The following is a 17,856-nucleotide window of genomic DNA, read 5'->3' as shown; positions in this document are numbered from 1 at the left end:
TTGTAAGAAAATATTTTGGAATAAATACATATTTAAACCATAAATTCTGATGAATTACCACAAAAGATTTTTCAAAGAAGAGAGCTGCAAGAGCTGGGTTTTTTCTTACTGGCAAGACAAATCCAATAGGATTTCTGCTAAGAAAGCATTTAATAAAGGTCATAGTTGAGTCTTCACATACAAGAATTTGAATTAATTCCCCAGCAGTCAGCAATGAAGTTTGCACATCTGATAGCTTTACGATATAGACCGAAGAACTGCACCAAGCCACATACGTTTACATGGCACTGGCTACAGTCAGGTTTTCGGTTTGTTTCCAAATGCCAACAGCCTTGTACAGAAACAACAGAACATGAAAGGGGCTTCTGCCCTAGAGGATTCAAATGCTGCCCATAATCATACCAGACAGTAACTTAAGAGCATCCCTCAAGCCAGATCATAGAAGCTTCAGATAGTGTTAGAAAAGACTCTTCAGTTAAAGCAAACTGAAGAACATAGTAACAGTTTAAAGGTAAAGTCTGCTAATAAGGGGTGGATGTAGCAGATTCAGTCTAACTGTTCAGATTTATCTTAAACCACAAGAAACAAATGCAGTGAGAAAACCAGGATCTGAAACGCAACCAGTAAATCCAGGCACTGCCAGGATAATTTTTCTACTACTTGCTAACCTGTTATAAATTTCCACTACAGCACTAGCAACCAACTAACTTGTCCCATCACTAAGTTACTGGCTGAAAATGGAAAAACCAAAGCCACATTGATTCATGATACTCAGAGCTCCAAACAAAGCAAAACCTCAGGTACCATAGCAGCATGAAACGCCTCTGGCACTTCACTGTAGTGCAGGATAGGAAACAGGTGGCCAAGGTTAGGGGTAAATGAGGTCACAGAGTAATTCAGTTTGAGCAAACAATTTTGCTTATTCCTTGCACAGCTGGGGACACAGGTTACCAGGCAGAGTCGTTGCACGCCCACCAGCAACTGCACAACAGCCCCTCTGCACTGACTCTTCAGGGAGCACTGTGGCTTGCCCAGCTGTGGAAGGCAACTAGGAAACACCGTACTTTCTGTGCTGTGGTACACCTAACCTTGCAACATCTTCACACAGCTCCATCTGCTCCCATTTGTTTTTCCTCTCAGAGCTTTGCTGGGCTAAAAAAGGTGTCCAATGTTCCAATGCTTGGCTCAGTTGTCAATCACGTCATGCATTCTTACATCTCTCGACCCTCTAACCCTTTTTTCTGCCTTTGCCTGTTTTCTTTTGAAGGTGTTCTAGGAATTTCTGGGGCCTGAGAAACTTCTCGTACAATACAGACCTTAAACACTCCCTAAAGCCTAGTTCTACCCTGGAAGCAGATGAACAGGCTAGTTCACCATCCAAGCCCATGGAGACGCGGTTCTCCTCCCCAAGAGTTCTGGTTGAGTATTTTCCAAGTGTTTTTCCAGACTGAGGCATTAGGAAATCACTCCACACAAATTACGGAAGAGCATAGTTCATTGTATAGCATAGACTGTACCTGAGGACAAATGTGGAAGGTGACCTACAGGTAGAAGTAAACTGCACAGATGGTCCTTCCAGAGCAAATTGCATTGGTACATCAATGCAGACTGGTGCTGCAATCACAGTATCTTTAAAAGTAATGTATTCATGGTAATTATGTTAGCAAAATAGTGAGCTATAAGACTAGTTATGTCAGCAACTGTGTGGAAATACAAGATAATTTGCCATGATTCAGCAATGACATTATAAAGTGGACAGCCCTCTTAAGTCTTAATTAGACTACAGTCAGCGTTAACACAACTGTGAACACTGACAGAGGAGTAAGAACAAATACTGGGTAGGAAAGAAATGACATATTAAAGCATATCTGTAGAGGGGCCAGAGAACACTGTATTTTGATTTGGCTAATTATTTATCAGCAAACTTCTGGCACAGGGTTATATTCCAGGAACATATAAATACTTGTGATCTTTAAGAAAAAGGGGAACAGTCCCAGGGAAACGATAAATATCAAATTTAATTAAAATTATTTCGTAAATGCGAACAAATTATTCTTCCTTATCTGAGTCAATAGAACAATGGCTAGGTAACGAACAGTCAAGGACTTGTCAAGAAGAAATTGTGTCTGACCTTGATATCAGAAAGAAATCTGACCTGTTTTCTTTCCAGCATCAGGTATTAGGGTGGTACATGTCATGTATTTATTTTGACTTGAACAACCGTAGCAGATGTTAAAGCTGGGAGAATGCAGCCTAAATAAAACCATGGCAAGACAGAGGGGAAACTGTACTCAAAAAGGGAAAAGTATTGTATTACCGTCAAAAAAACAGAGGCTAGTATCATACTGCATTTTCATAAATAATTTACAATAGTTTAGAGAGTATGTTTATTAAATTTGCAGATGACATCTGGCTGGAAACTGCTGCCAACTTGTCAGAGGACAAACACACAGAGCAAAATTAGAGAAATGCTTTAAAGGGAAAAAAAAAACCTCCTAAGACACCAAGCTCTCACACCTGGGTAGGAATAAACAATATGGACAGGCAAAAAGCAGGCTAAGTCACAGTTCTAAGATCAAATCTGATAGATAAGAGACAAAGAAGGGTGGAATGGAAAAAAGATATTATGATTGCAATCTGAACACGTTTACAATACCAAGCTGGGATGGGAGAAAGTATCATACTATGATGTGTAACCATGAACAGAGCTTGCAAATTGGATGTAAAAAATCCTACTGTTGCTCATCTGTTTCTGTTGAGAGTGGAGTCTGATTGCCAGGTCCAGTTTCTCCAAGACAGATCTAATCCACTTAGTTCAGAAAAGAGCAGGAGAAATGAGCACATTACAAGTAAGGGGAGACTGCACAAGGTGGGGTTGTTTAATATACTGAAGAAAACATTAAGGGGAGATTTAGAAAACATGCTTTATGCATATAAAGGGTGCCAAGAGTAAGAAAATACTTCACCACAGCAGTGGGGGTGATACAACAGTGGATATAACATTCCTGAGAATTTCCTTTACATATTAAGGCTTTATTGCAGGACAGGTATTTAGAAGCTGGTTAGTTCACCTAAAAATGTAAAACTTTCTTTAAAAAGAAAAAAAACCCAACAACCATCACATTAGACAATGACTGTCAGAAGATATTTGCACAGAGATTACCTTGGTTTGGGTAAGACAATGACTAACTTTAGTATGATGCTTTAATATAATTTAATATTACCATACATGATTTTTAAGATTTGAATATGCTACACAGAGGAGTAAGTATTCAGAAAATGCCCAAAGTTATAGGTAAACGAACTCTGAACCACATACTTGGCTCATATTCCAACACCACGAGTTACAGAAACGCAGTGTTTACTTGCAAAGTTTCATAGAACTGAAATAAAGAAAACCAAACCTCCCAAATTATTTATATACTCGTCATGATTTCTACATAATGTTCTTGTAACTGAGCTTACAGTTTAGCAGCAAACACAAGTAATTCATTTTACAGCACCTTTTCTTCTGTATTTCCCTCAAACCTCTGAAGTGATTGGAAGACACTTTGTATGTAAACTGATGACATTAAAGAACAATGCTTCTAAATAAAAAGCTTCATATCTTCATGTGTATCAGCTCCATCAAGAATATTCCAAGGCATATTTTACATTCAAGTCAGTAAGAGAAAAATGTTACAATAAAACAAATTAGCTTGCAAATACATACAGTACTACAGAATAACAATTAAAATCTATTTATCCACTGTCACAACAGTGAACTGCGTTTTGTGATCAGATGAAGTTAAGTACCTGAAGCAAAAATATTGTTAACTATAAAATCATTTAGCTTTATTTAATAAAATCCTTTGATATTCTTACTGTTTCAGGAAGTTCAGAAACAAATGTTTCCAGATTTTCTTTCGTGCCAAACAGGAACATTTTGCAAAGCTTTTCATTTTCACTTGTGTGAAGCAAGTTATGGTAAGTGTTGGACATACATTTTGAAAATTATCATGTATTGCGATATCCCAGTCTTGTCTTTCTGAGTGTATTAAGCGGTGGCACCATCTACTGGTCCAGAAGATGCTTTCACACTTTAGAAAAAGCCGTGGAGAGTGACCCAGCCAAAACGATGCAAAACGCTACTGCGAGTAATGCATAGTTTTTCATTCCCTGGATAGCCAAAAGGGAGAGAAAAATATGTTGTCAAAATAGGTACCATTTACCCCTCCCCCCCAAAAGGTAAAATAAAGAACTCAAGCCACCAAATTAATACAACAATTTTCAAAAGTATTTTTAAAGGCCTTTATATTCAGATTATTGCAGAGGCTGGTGGGGCGCAACATTAATCTACACTGGGGGACAGAGAGAACTTCTAGTTCCTAATCCAAGGCTGCCTAGTGCATTTTACACATTCACCAAAAGAATTAGGAAAGATGATGTCCAATGGCAAATTAGGTACCTACAGATCCTGGAGAGATTAGTTAAGAGAACCTGAGGACTAAGCTCCTGGTGTTCAATACTTCAAATTTCACTAGGGAAGTTTCTGCCACATATCTTAACACCCAGTAAATTAGCCTGTTCTAGACAATCACTGCCCTATCTCTACACTATACTGTAATGAGTAAGACAAATTAACCTCTAATTTTTCATTTCTGTGGCAAATCTGACAGTAAAAGGCTAATCTACTTGTCTATGTGATTATTAGGACAATTGCTCATTCCCCTGCTCTGACTGAAAGAACTGGCAAAGTCCATTTTCAGGCTGTGCTTGGCATCCTGCCCTCCAGCCCTGTTAGTCTTCATTTACTCCCACTGCTGCTCATACAGTTATGGAATTCAAATCTTAATTCCTGGAAAAATTGTTCACAGTTCTTCTTTACCTTTCTTGAGAAACTTAGTATGATACAACTTTCAGCTTCATAACACAATACTTGTAAGGAAGAGAAATCTAAGAGCTATATACCATGTCATGCTGTTCCCAGCGCTAGAGTCAAGCAAGAGAGACAACGTAAGAAACCGACTAAGATTACCTTGATTTCCTTAAAAACAAGGACTCCCCACATTGCAGCAACAAGGCCAGGACCCTAAAGAGTAAGATTCATTTGTACATTACAGCATTTCATTAAAACGTACCACTTTCTCATGATGGTTGAATTTTGTCTGGATAACAAAAAGAGGCCTTTCCATTCTGTACTGTTACAGTGCTCATGGCAAAGGGGTAAACATCACTGAAATCTGTATGAAGTAAGGCACACTAAAAAAAGGGCTAAAGAGGCAAAAGACTTCTTTTCAGAGAAGGTACATTTTCCTTCTAAATTACTCCATGGAGTCTGCATTGGCTATTATAAGTTCTTTTAGTAGGTTAGAAATATGCCTCATTTTAGTCCAAACTACAGCCCACAATGTTGTCACATTTCAGAGGACTATTCAGGATTACTGGCAGCTGTCATGGATATTCCAAACATTTCCTTTATTAGCATGACTAACTAGCTGGACAAAGCTAGGTTTTATCACTCAGTGTGATATGGAGAGACAGGAACATAAATGTTTTTCCTGTACAGCAGGCACCTGGACAACGCAAAGCCAAGCAGATAGGTCAGGAAAACAGCTGATTATCTGTGATATTGCCATACAGATAATCCTAGCTAACAGGAAACAGTGATAAAACAATTTCCAAGCACTCCTAGTAATACAGTTTTTCCTCTCTGGGAGCAATGATCTGCATTTTCATGACTGATGGGAAATTATTATCAGAAAGTGAAGCAAAAACTGGCTCTGTTTATGATTCCCATTAGAGCTGCTCTCAGAAACACTTGACATATTTGGACAGTGATCTTCCTCCTTCCATCTTCAGTACCACTGACACAACATAGGTTTAGGCCAGCAGGAAACCGCCTCTCATGCTGAATGTACTTGTGGGTGCTGTTTCTTAGTGTAAACTGCCAACTATAATTTGAATTTGTTATTCCACTGTCTAGATAACGTATACTGTGAAAGGAATACATTTTAAAAATGAAACAAATTCTTAAAGGGATATGATGAATAGCTGTCTGAAAGTCTCTCTAGGATGAAGTAAAGCAGCAGTTGCAAGTCTGTGCACCAGATAGGCAGCTTCTCATCAGTGCTATCCTTAAGTTTTTCATATTGTCATTTTATATCCTTGCCCTTTAGGCATACTGATAACTGAGTTTCTAAAGCAGCTTTCCATTAATCCTTCAATTTCTAATTAGAATGATCCAAAGTCTTTTTTTTCATTGCACACTGCAGAGTTTATTCTGATTTACTGCATCTTGAGGCAAAGCTTAATCCCTATTAACGTTGTTTCATTAGTTGCTTCTAAAATATAGCTGTTCAGCAAAACTTTAGTTTTGGTATTTATGAACTCTCATCTGCCACAAGTTATCCACATTTGCAGCACCATCTAGTAGACTGGCAGGAAAGTAAAGGCAAAGTTTATTTTTAGCTAGTGATGGAATTTATGCAGCTTCTAGAAATTAACAGTGCTTTAAAGACACAGCATCTTAAAAAGGAATAAACCAAAAAAAATGGGCCAACGTATTTATTTGCCTAAGAATATTATTTTCAGCAATACATAATCTGTTCTGTGTGCTCAAGAAGTGTAAAAAGAAAAAACCCACACCTAACTATACTGAGAAAAATGACTGGTAGAGGATAAAAATCACAAGTTAATACATCCAGAACAAAATGTACTCGCTGGGAGTGAAAGCATAGAACATTTCTTCTTTTAATCACTTCAGTTTACTATTTAATATTGATACAGTTCTGGTTACAGACCTTTGGTTTTTACATAACCTAAAGACTCACATTTTCAGTTGCTCTGTTTTTTTCAGTTTGGCATTCACCAAGATGGTGCTTGTCAATCATGTATGTTCCCAAAATCCAAAGGCTAACACAGACAAGCAGAAGAGGCAACATATCCTCTTGATTAAAATGCTATGGACACATCATAACTTCAACTTAATTCCACAAATGGGGCAGGGGGAAACCTTTTTTCAGTCAACATTTTTTTACATATACTTACTGCAGTAATTATTGGAAAGCTGACCACAGCACTGAGATAGTGATTGGCTATGAACCAGCAGCAATTGGCTATTGCCCAAAGCACACCAGAAGCAAACCCTAGAAAAAGAAATCCCGATCAAAAACATGCACAGCAAGGTACAGACAGAAATTTGTGGAACATTTATAGCATAATACAGAAGCTGTATGTACATATTTTAGTATGTTAACTACTTTAACAAGCTGGCTCTGATAGTCTAAACCAAATCTCAAGGGATAAAAATCAGCTACTCCAACTGAAGTAGCAAATTAATTAAAGTTCAAAGTTTTCTGGGCAATGTGCTCTCCCCTCTGGCAGACTCAGTTTTTGAAAATCCATCGTATACTATAATAATTTTGTTATAATTTCAGATCAGAACAAAATTCTTCATTGTTTCCTAGCTTTAATTAATTAATCTAATAGGAGTGATCTTTCAAAAGCCACAAAAAGTCAGACTAAGAAACCTGAAAGGCAAACTACAATTCCAACACATAGCTTGAACTAATCACTGCAAAATGGTCAGAAGTAACTGAAATTAATTACTAATGTAAAAAACAGTCATACCTGGCAGTATGGCTTGGGGATAAACATTAGGTCTATTTTTCCTGACTACACAGTAGATCAAGAAGTAGACAGTACTTGTAAGAAATATTCCACTGAAGTGTGCAAAAACATAATCTAAATCTGAAAGAGAAGTTACAAAATTATATTAAACATCAGTTATTAATTTTAACTAGATTTGTTTCACTGACAGCATTCACACAGACAAACCCACATATGCGCTACTGGTAACACCTCATATTCAATCGTGACTGTGACAAATACAGCTGCCTGTCTACCTGTGTATGAGGTATGAAATAGCTGTTGTGCTAACTCTAGAATTTATCACAAGCTGTTATGCATCTCTGTGAGATGTTATCTTTGGAAGTCTACTATCAAACTACCGAATTAATTTATTAGAAACTGAAGAAAGTTCTCAGGTAAGGCTACAGAACCTTGGTGGGGATTTTACATAATTACATCCTCTCATGACCATCTATGTTTGTATTCCTATACACATCCTTGTTTCTCTCTTCCACACATTCAAGGGCAAGACAACAGCATGTATTGTGTAAGCTTAAAGAAAAAGAAATGACAAAACCGTGCTGTGTTTATCTTTAAGAACATTACCAAGATTTTGACAGCGATAATCATTAACAATAAGAAAAACCCTTATGGATTTGGTATGCACTAAAGAGAGTACTTCCAATACGCTAAAACAGAAGCATTTAGCAAGGTGATCTCTATCTCCTTGGAGTTATAATTCCTCACCAGGACAGACAGCTACAGTAATGATAACATCTGTTTTGTGTAGCTGGGGAATATTTAAGTTGCTGTATTCAAGAGAAATTGTATGTGACATAACAATTTCTTAATGGCAACAGCAACACATTGCTCTTATGCTGCTGCTGGTATTAACTGATAGACTATACACTAAATCTTAAGGAAAATGTTTCTGGGCAAGTGTTGTTTAAAGCTGGCAATTAGGCTTTAATTACATGTTGTTATAGATCTCTCCTACTCATCAATTAATTATGAGCAAGCTTCTTCTCTTCCTTTACTGGTGTACTAATTAGGCAACTGGTACAGCTTGTGCCCTTATTTACCGCATATTCCAGGCATATGAGCTTTGTGCTCTGAGAATGCTAGCTATGTTTCAGAAGGCATTAAATAGTATGAGGTATGGGCTTTGCCTCACTGCTCTTTTAATAGTGTAATTTGCCTCTGGGTAAAAGGGAGCACTAGTGCTATGATTATGACAATACATAACAGTGCAAAACCGGTAAGAAGTCAGGGTATATTTCCAGGCATATCAACAATTTTACTCTATGCCTTTACGAAAGCAGGAGACACAATATACTGATCAAATAAAGTAAAAGTGACCTATTAGCCTGTACCAAATTGACTTGCTCCTGTGTATATAGTTTCATTTCTTCTTCCATGGTCCTTGATGTAAAGTACTGGTACAAAACTGGAACCGTAGAATACTCCAGCTATTACAGCTAGGCTACAGCCTCTTCAAAAAGAGCAACAGAGACAATAGGTTAATGTTAATTAAGGAAGTAGTCCAGTACTGCAGTTAAAGATTGTGTATCATGTGGTATTTTCAGCAACACTATAAAAATAATACATTTTAGCACATTTTTATTTTCTAGCATAGAAATGTTTCAATGTAGTAACTTAGTCTTCCTATACCTTGTGACCAGGTAACACAGAAAATTCCTGCCATAAAAGCCTGCAGTCTGCTTTAATGAGATGTAAACTAACTAGGATTTCCTAAAAGCAGAGCTAGGAGAAAACCAACAAAAACACAGTTACAACACTCCCACTGTCAGCTTCACTGCTACAGTCTATATAACCTTAGTAACCATTCACACATTGTTTCCTTAGTCCCCTTCTCTACCTTCAGATCCTCCCATTCTTGGCTGTCTCTCCACTCCCCACAATTGCCCTCTGCTAACTGCTGCTTCTACCCTTGAGTGCTTCTGCTGTCTCCTTACCATACTGCAGTGCCTTCTCCAGATGTATTCACTCAGAAACTACACCTGGAAGCACATGATTAGTATTGGCTCTATCCATGCTGTAGTGCTAATCAATCAAGTGATAAAAACAGCTCTGTAATTACTCAGTTGCTATTGTTATTTACATTGCAAATAGTGTTCTTTTGTAGTAGTAAGTGGTGCTTACTTGATAAGGTAAAGCACACTCAACAGTTTGAAGGAAAAAAAAATAATCCAATAAACGTGCAGCTATTCATATACAGATATGCACACTAGAGTAGTACTTTAAAAACTACTAGTGCATGACTGTTGTAGGAAAGCCACCGGGGACAAATTCTGCTCTTCCCCTGTGTTCAGCTACTTTCTTTGACTACTTGGGCTGTACCAGTAAAAGAAATAGCTTACATGAGTCTTTTTTTTGCTGGAGAAAGTCTGTTCACCCATGAGTCGTCAGAGGTATCTTCAGAGACATTAATAGACTGCAAAAAACATCAGACTTCACTTTTTTTTTTTTAAATCTTGAACATTGTTATTAAAAAGAACAGTAAATAAAATGAAAATGGAAGAACGATAGGAATTTATAGAAATATTCAATAAAAGAAGAAATAATATTTTTTAAATAATAGTAATTGGATCCTCCTACCTCAAAGTTTACAAGTTTGGATATGGATTTGATGTTTACTATGCAATAGCCCATCCACTAGCACTGTACATCTGCATGCAGGCAGCTCTGACTTTCAAAACTTAATCTTTCCTTAAATCTAATGAATTATTTAATCTATAGATTTTATTTATGCTGCGTTTTTGCCTTGTCCAGATAGCTCCAGTGTTGCTATCAGAATATCAGGGCTATTTGCAAACAGGCAAGTCAACACTCCTGTGCAGCAGAGAGAAACTACAACATCCCTTTATTCTAATCCTGCAAACAGATGAGATGGCCTTCTGTTACTTGCTCTGGTAGACTGGAACCTCTAGTGAGCCTTAAGCACAGCTGGAAAACTCCGAGGGGCTCTCTGTTCAGGTAGGATGCATTACTGACCTACAAGCCTGAGACACAATGGTAGAAGCAGCCTACTGTTCTCCAGCTTTTCTTGGCTTACTTTGGACTCCTAAAGGAGCAACAGCCAACCTGGCACCCCGCCCTCACCTTCAACCTGTGCTACAGGCGATGCTGAGAATCAGTGTCTCTTCACTGTCTTCTGGCTCTGTAATGTGGCAAAAGTCTGGTGGATAAGTGTTACACACTCTGCTGCCACTTTCCTAATTTTACAGTTAAGTTTTAGTTAAAAACAGCTTCCTCTTCTCAAACAGGGATGTAATACACTGCATTTTATATAACCTTGCATAATGAAATAAGACTTGGAAGCTATTTAAAACTGACAGTAGAGAAGGAACATGTGGGAAAACCTTTCCTCACATTTGACTGGACAGACAAGATCCACGAATTAATCACAGGCAATGCACACATATGTATGTTTTATGTATTCTACCAGAAATCCTAGCAAATCTAGTTAAATTCAAGCTTTTTTTTTTGTTTTGTTTTCAAATGGGTATGTACTTTCACTGTTGTAAAATAACAACTGTTGAGTACTTACACTTTCTCCCAGTAAAGGTGTTCTTTCTAATGAAGCTGAAGAACTCTGGACTTCAGTTTTTATAAAAAGAAATATGACAGCACTCAGAAGAGAAAAACACACCAATAAATACCATGTCAGCTCAGAATGACATAACATTTAGCATCCAAAGTTATTATATGTGGAGGCATATTGCTTTATTTCATCACCCTAGAGTCACATCAATATATTTTAAAAATGCAATTGGTTTTAACAGTCTTAAACAACTTAGTAAATAAATATGTCTTTGTATCACTGTATAGATCTCTCCTCTAGGTAATGGGATTGCAATGTCTCCTTTTTACAGTGAATAGCTAAAGCCACATGCTAACAACAGTTGTCCTTTTGTACAAAACCACATATACAATGGAATATCAGCATGAAAACTCTACAACTTCAACCTGCACTAAGTTGGCTATGTGCTCAAGGAACTGATTCCAGTGAATCAGGCAAATAAATGTAATCAGAACTGGAAGGATCTGTTTTTTAAATGTTATGCAAGACATTTTAATGGTTTAGGAATTCCTTCTCATAGCTGTAAACAGAAACTCTCCATTTGAAGAGTGATTTATCTGCTGAAGGAACGAGGATAAAGATAAAAGGATGTGAGCTTCCCCCAGAGGGACTGACTAGGCAAACATGTGCAGGTTTCACACAGGAGACTAAAGCGTAACACATGCTTCTGAGCTCAGCTGAGCAACACAGAAAGGCTCTGTATGGCTTGCCAGGAAAATGCCTTTGGTCAGGATCTTTCTCCCTGTTGATGACTCTTCTGATATCTCAGAACCAGGCAGGAAGCAGATGGTGAGCTGAATAAATTTATCAGACAAGTAGCAATACTGCTCCTATTTGTGAATACCTCAAAAAAATCATGTGCTATGTGTAACAGCAATGAGTAAAAAGCTGCAGAATCTTAGGAAACAGTGAGACTGGGGGCAAAATTCCTGAATCTAAGGCAGTAGCTGTCTCCGAGCAATCAAGAATTGCTCCATTACCTCCATGTTCTTAACACCTTTCTTTCCTCAAGGTGTTATGTGCATCTGCTGTGTAGTATGCTTATGGCAAACCTACTGTCCCTGGGATTTAGGGCCACTAGAAAGAACATCCTGGCCACACAGAAAGCAAGAACACCATTACATAGGAAAGACCCTCTTTCCTCTTTGTTTGGACCAAAATGTGTACTTACACAAATAATAAACAAAAATTAAGAGTAGAAGTCCTTCTGAAAATCCAAAATGAAGCCACTGTTTGGGAGTTGTAAGTGTGGTTTGGGAGTTGTTTTAAGTGTGGTTTAATAGTTACAAGACAGGGAGATATTCAGGACAAGAGATAATACAAAAAACTCCAGCTTTTCATGGATGCTGAAGAATCTGGGAAGGGGGTCCTATGGCATATTCTACAGTTCAGACAGAGGGTTTGTACCCCCCAGCGAAGTCAGATCAGCAATCTCACACAGGCTTTCTCACCAAGATTCTTGTAGTCAAGTTTTTCCTTTCTCACAAAATTTGGGGAAGTGAACCATCTGAATAACATAGCTAGGGAGACAATCAGTGCATCACTGCCTTGCTCTGAACATGCCTACCAGCCTAACAATACACTTCAGTGTTTATGAATAACATTTCACCACTGTATTGGATATAAAATATGTTGGCATTCTGAGACACAACACTGAGCAGGTAGGTACGATTAGCTCAAGAACGTTGCCATAAATCAATTTGCAAAAAATGTGTCAAGACATTTGTCCTCTAGTTAAACTGTCCTGTGGTTGCTAAATACCTATTTTACATTAGAGAAATTTATTATAAGGATAAATATTTACCTTAACAGTGAAAGTCCAGCTCCAATGTAATTTAAGGTTGGTCTTGATACCTCTTCTGGGTCAATTCCAAACCAACCAAACCTGGAATATTTAAATACTTTCACTTAGGTACACTGACTGCATACAAACAGTTAAATTATAACCCAGTCTTGGAATTCTTTACTCATGTAAATAAATCTGCTGAAGCATTATTGACAATAATCTGCATTTACAATACCGGATTGGTGCTTCAGTTGGCTTGCATAAAGCTACATCTACTTGACAAAATAAATCTTTAATTTACATTGTATACTACTGTATAGGCTGATAAAATAATTCAAGTTTACTTCAATCTTTAATTACAAACCTTAAAAAAAAAAGTGTATTCATTTTCATTAACAAATACTGTAGTTATTCACTGAAGTTAATGAACATTACTAGGCATTCTTCTTCCTACTGAGACACAGGAACTGCAAAAAGATAAAATAATTAACCTGAGTACTATCCACTGACAGGAAAAAAAAATGTTAGATATATGATAAATCCTCTTTATTGATGATAGTGTTTTCACTGCAGTTATTAATGAAGAATTAGCAACACTAATTATGTATGATTTGAGAGTTAAACATACTCACCTTGAACTTGCCCAACCTGTCAACAAATTAAAAGATGCCCATATCAAAAGACCAAGAGCTAAGCCAATAGTTTTAACAATAGGGACAACTGTAATATTGCCTGAAATACAAAAACCAAAATTAAATCAGTAAAAGCTGAACTGTGATCTTGCATATTTTTGCTCTAGATTCTGTGACTGCTCAGAAGCCAAAGAAATTCAGGCAACTACAAGGTAGTAGGAAATAGTGATTTTTGAAAATTAATATGTTAAGCACACACAGACCTTTCTAAAATACTATTTTGAAAGTTATTTTTGGTGTGAATTTACTGCTTATAAAATAAGCATAATAAAGCAATATTTGCTATAAGGTACAACTCTATTTATATTGAGACTTTAAAAAGCCAATCAACTACTACCTTATATATGGACACTTGTCACAGTTTTTTTAAATGAATTTAGGATTATGTCTCAAAAAAATCTCTTACCTGTAGCCCACAAAAAACCCCCAACCATAGCCAGAGGCCAAAACCGGGGGCAATTCTGTATTAAATTGACCACCAAAGAAACTATCCATATGGAGGCACAGAGAATCCATTGGAAGAACATGCCTATGGAAGAATCAGTTGTGCACAGTCAAGAATTTGTAGAACACTGCATGTGTGAATCTCTTAACATACTATGTTTTACATAAAATAGTATGGAAAAAAATTAAGCAGGTGGCCATCTCCTTTCTGAATTTCAGGGAACCACGTTACAATATATTCAAAAGATGTATTTTAGGGTGGGTGTTCTAATTCTGTCAATCTTTTCCTTACCATGTATTCCTTATACACAGCTGCAAAAGCCACCTTGCTGGACAAAGTTTACACAAGCCCTCAATCTCAAACACATGGAAATTTTGACAGGCTTCTGACCAAGACAATACTTAGTTACTGCAAACTTCTCCCACCACCTTAGTAGCATGTAACACACAACTGCACAGGACAGAACTTCACAGCTCAGGCTTTTCCACTGATCCAGGACACTGGACCCATCTCTTCTACCTTTGTAGGTTCTAAGGGTCAAATAGACTGACCAGTTAACTTTATGGCAGCTGAGCTAAGACTTTTGCTTTCAATTTCAGTCATGTCTTGTTAGGACCGTATTTGGCACAAAGAAGAGAGAGGTTATATCCAGCATGTAATGCAAATGCTACCTGCAGAGAGGTAATATAATGGCAGATTTATTCATCTAGGAATCTGGTAATTGACTATGCTTCATGTCAACGTGACAACATGAACCTACTACAGTAAAAGTAATAAAATTTCAAGTAGAAAATAGAAGTGATTTCTTGTTCTTACTGAATCACCAGATAAATTATTTCAATTTCAACTTTTCATTGTTTATATGTTAGGTCCACAATCACAAGGCAATACTCCAAAGTATGACAACTTTTACAATATAAATAACACTGTATGTATTTGAGAAACCCCATGAGAGTAGAAGGACAGTTTGCTTTCCATTGTGAAATGCACATCATCACTATTTAAGTGCAGAACAACATAGAAGTTGCTCTATGATTGCTCTACGGATTAAGGTTGTGACAGTATTTATAACTCTAGCTATAGAAACTCCCATATTTACTGGTAAAGTAGCATTCCTGTTAGAAAAATAACAAAACCACCAAAAGAATATAAATAAATTTACCATCACCAGTATCAAATTTCTTAACAGGCACAAAGTTTGTCCCAAACAGGAGGACAGCTACTGCGGAAGAGGCAAAGCCAATAGCGAGATCTGTTCCATTGCTGATGTTAAGGGTACTGTAAGCTTTCCCAAAGTTCATCTTTGTTATGCAGCTAGATGCCTCTTTTGTGGAGTTGTTCTGCTGTAGGTCCTGACAGATTCTGAAATCAGAGAGTGAAATTAAACATGTGGAATATTAAATAATACCAAAATAGTTCAAAAATATGAAACAAACAATCCTACTTACCAATTTCTCAAAAGCTGGAAAGAACTGTAAAGTATACTGTAGAATCCCATGAAAATCTGCCATAGAAAGAGAATGACCTTAAGGACAGGTGCACCAAAAAATTTAAATAAAATCACTACTGTGTTTCATAACCATATTCAAAGAGAACCATACAACTGGAAAACATGCAACAATGAACATTATGAATGTGGAGCTGCACTCAGTTTATGAGATGTTGAATATGAGGCCTACGGGAAGGCCTGACACTTTAGGGAGAAGCTCTATCAGAACATTCCCTATTCCTGTAGCCAAAGTGGATACACTTTCACACACTGGTATGTGTGAAAAAACAGGGCTTAGACAAAAGTCTTAACTGGCAGAAGAAGCTGTATCAATTTGCAGCCCTGCTGCCTAGAAGGCAGCCACTGTCCTGGAGATTCTATAGAATCAGTGGATCAATATAGGGTCATAAGGGAACCACAGGGCTGTATCTAGCAGATATAAAATGTGAATAAAGGCTTGGTTTGTTCTGTGGGGAGCAATGGAGAAGCTGCTTCTAAAGTTTCTTCATTCATTCCACATAACTGTTAATAAGAAAGACAAAGGATTTTTTAAAATCACATTATACCTCCTTTTTTAATTTTAGTGCAAGATTCACCTTGAGGTTACATTGAACAGAAGTACCACATATGTACTTTCAATATGGATTACCACTGACAGAAAATGTGGCTCTGAGGACAATGGTAATAACATGATCTTTGCCCACATAATCTTAACATCACACTTAAAAGTCTGAAAAGCATCTGGAAATTCAACTTCAAATGGCAACAGGATACTTAATCTGCTGTAGGTATAAACGGGAATATTTTTAGAGATACACATGCAATCCTGTTGTCAAAGTAATGCTATTAATACTGAATCAAATGACATCCTTATGCAGTCTGACATTCCAGGAAGTGGAATAGCTACTGCCTGAAGGAAAAAAGCCAAAATAGGATGGTGAAAATTTAGCCAAGTCTTGTAAGGGGTCCTGTGACTACATTTTCCACACAAAAGGAAAAGCTGAGCTGCTGCGCACTCATTTATCTTATTTTACCCTCCAGTTTTACCTTCTCAGGCATCCTTAGGACACAGAGAGCTGCATCTGCTGAGGCTGTGCTTTTTATCTACAGCTTCAGCAGGGCCATCAGCATCACCCGAAATTAATTATTTGCATTAGGAGGTGAAAAGTTCAATCCCACAACAAATATACCCATTTAATTTCTGTAATTTTTCCTTTCAAAAGATGTCTTTAGCTTGGAAAAACATGATGACTTTAAAAGATAGAGATAACAAGCATGATGTGTTTCCTTGATTCTTCACCTTTCTTGCCTACTTAGAGGACAAGCTTCTCTAGGAGTTTTCACTGCATTTAAGACTCTCCTATAACATATGTTTTACCTGGGACCTGTAGGCACTTAGGAGTGCAAATAAGGATGCTGGGATTCCTTCAAAGACTGACTTCACAGGCTAGGAAAGGAAACACTGTGACGCCACAAGAATGGATTTAGATAAAGGCTTACATCAGATAGCTTCAGTTGAGCAAGGTTGACTCACTTGCTCAAATGATTCTTCAGTGGACAATTAAAGCACAGAAGTTGGGTTGTGCACTGGAAAAGCTTCAAGCTCTTAAGGACAGAAATAAAGCTGACTGCACTACACCTCTGTGAATGCAGAACATGGAACTTTAGCCTAAGTCATTATGCAGGTGAAATACTAAAAACATTTCAAATTGTAGTAGTTTATCAGCCTTTTTATTTTGCTCATGTACAGAAAAACTTTACCTTATTCCAGTTTTTTATCTAGTAAATCTGTGTCCTGCATGGCAATATACTTTTCTGCTCGCTTTTTATCTTCCAAAAATATTGTCCTTCTTGAAGGCTGTTCTGGAGAGCCAGAATCATGAAACCAAAATTGGAAAGGAAGCATAACTTCCAATTCACCAAGGAAGAGTATGTTTCATCCATACTGTTTATAACTCTGTAACTTTCCAAAGTTTAGAGGTGCTTAGTCCCCAAACTTGGCTAAACTTCAGACCCACATTTCAACTCCATTTTAATACCTTTAAGAAGAGAAAGCTTAACCAGCCAAGGCCTGGAGCCACCTGCTCTAACTTCAACAATGCACTGCTTTAAGCAGTGAGCTGAACCAGATGACCTCCAGTCCAGAGGTCCCTTCCAGTCCAGAGGTCCCTTCCAAGATTAATTATTCAACTCTGTATGATCCAGTGTCAAAGAGATAATAACAAACTG

At 37.4% G+C, this 17,856-nt stretch overlaps 1 protein-coding gene across 1 annotated transcript; it reads right to left on the bottom strand.

The window, feature by feature from the left end:
* Positions 1 to 4,036: 4,036 nt before the first annotated feature.
* On the bottom strand, positions 4,037 to 15,439 carry TMEM144 (transmembrane protein 144; the record flags this gene model as incomplete). The annotated part of the gene is made up of 11 exons (XM_084262864.1): positions 4,037 to 4,158; positions 5,018 to 5,071; positions 7,030 to 7,127; positions 7,612 to 7,731; positions 8,985 to 9,103; positions 9,993 to 10,066; positions 11,183 to 11,264; positions 13,020 to 13,100; positions 13,634 to 13,733; positions 14,100 to 14,222; positions 15,301 to 15,439. 11 exons carry the CDS (start codon positions 15,437 to 15,439, stop codon positions 4,075 to 4,077), a joined length of 1,074 nt encoding a protein of 357 aa, XP_084118990.1. The 3' UTR covers positions 4,037 to 4,074.
* Between the last annotated feature and the right edge of the window lie 2,417 nt (positions 15,440 to 17,856).

This window comes from Gallinula chloropus (assembly GCF_964237585.1).
Source record: "Gallinula chloropus genome assembly, chromosome: 4".
In the NCBI taxonomy this organism is placed as follows: Eukaryota; Metazoa; Chordata; class Aves; order Gruiformes; family Rallidae; genus Gallinula; species Gallinula chloropus.
This window is presented reverse-complemented; position numbering and strand designations above follow the sequence as displayed.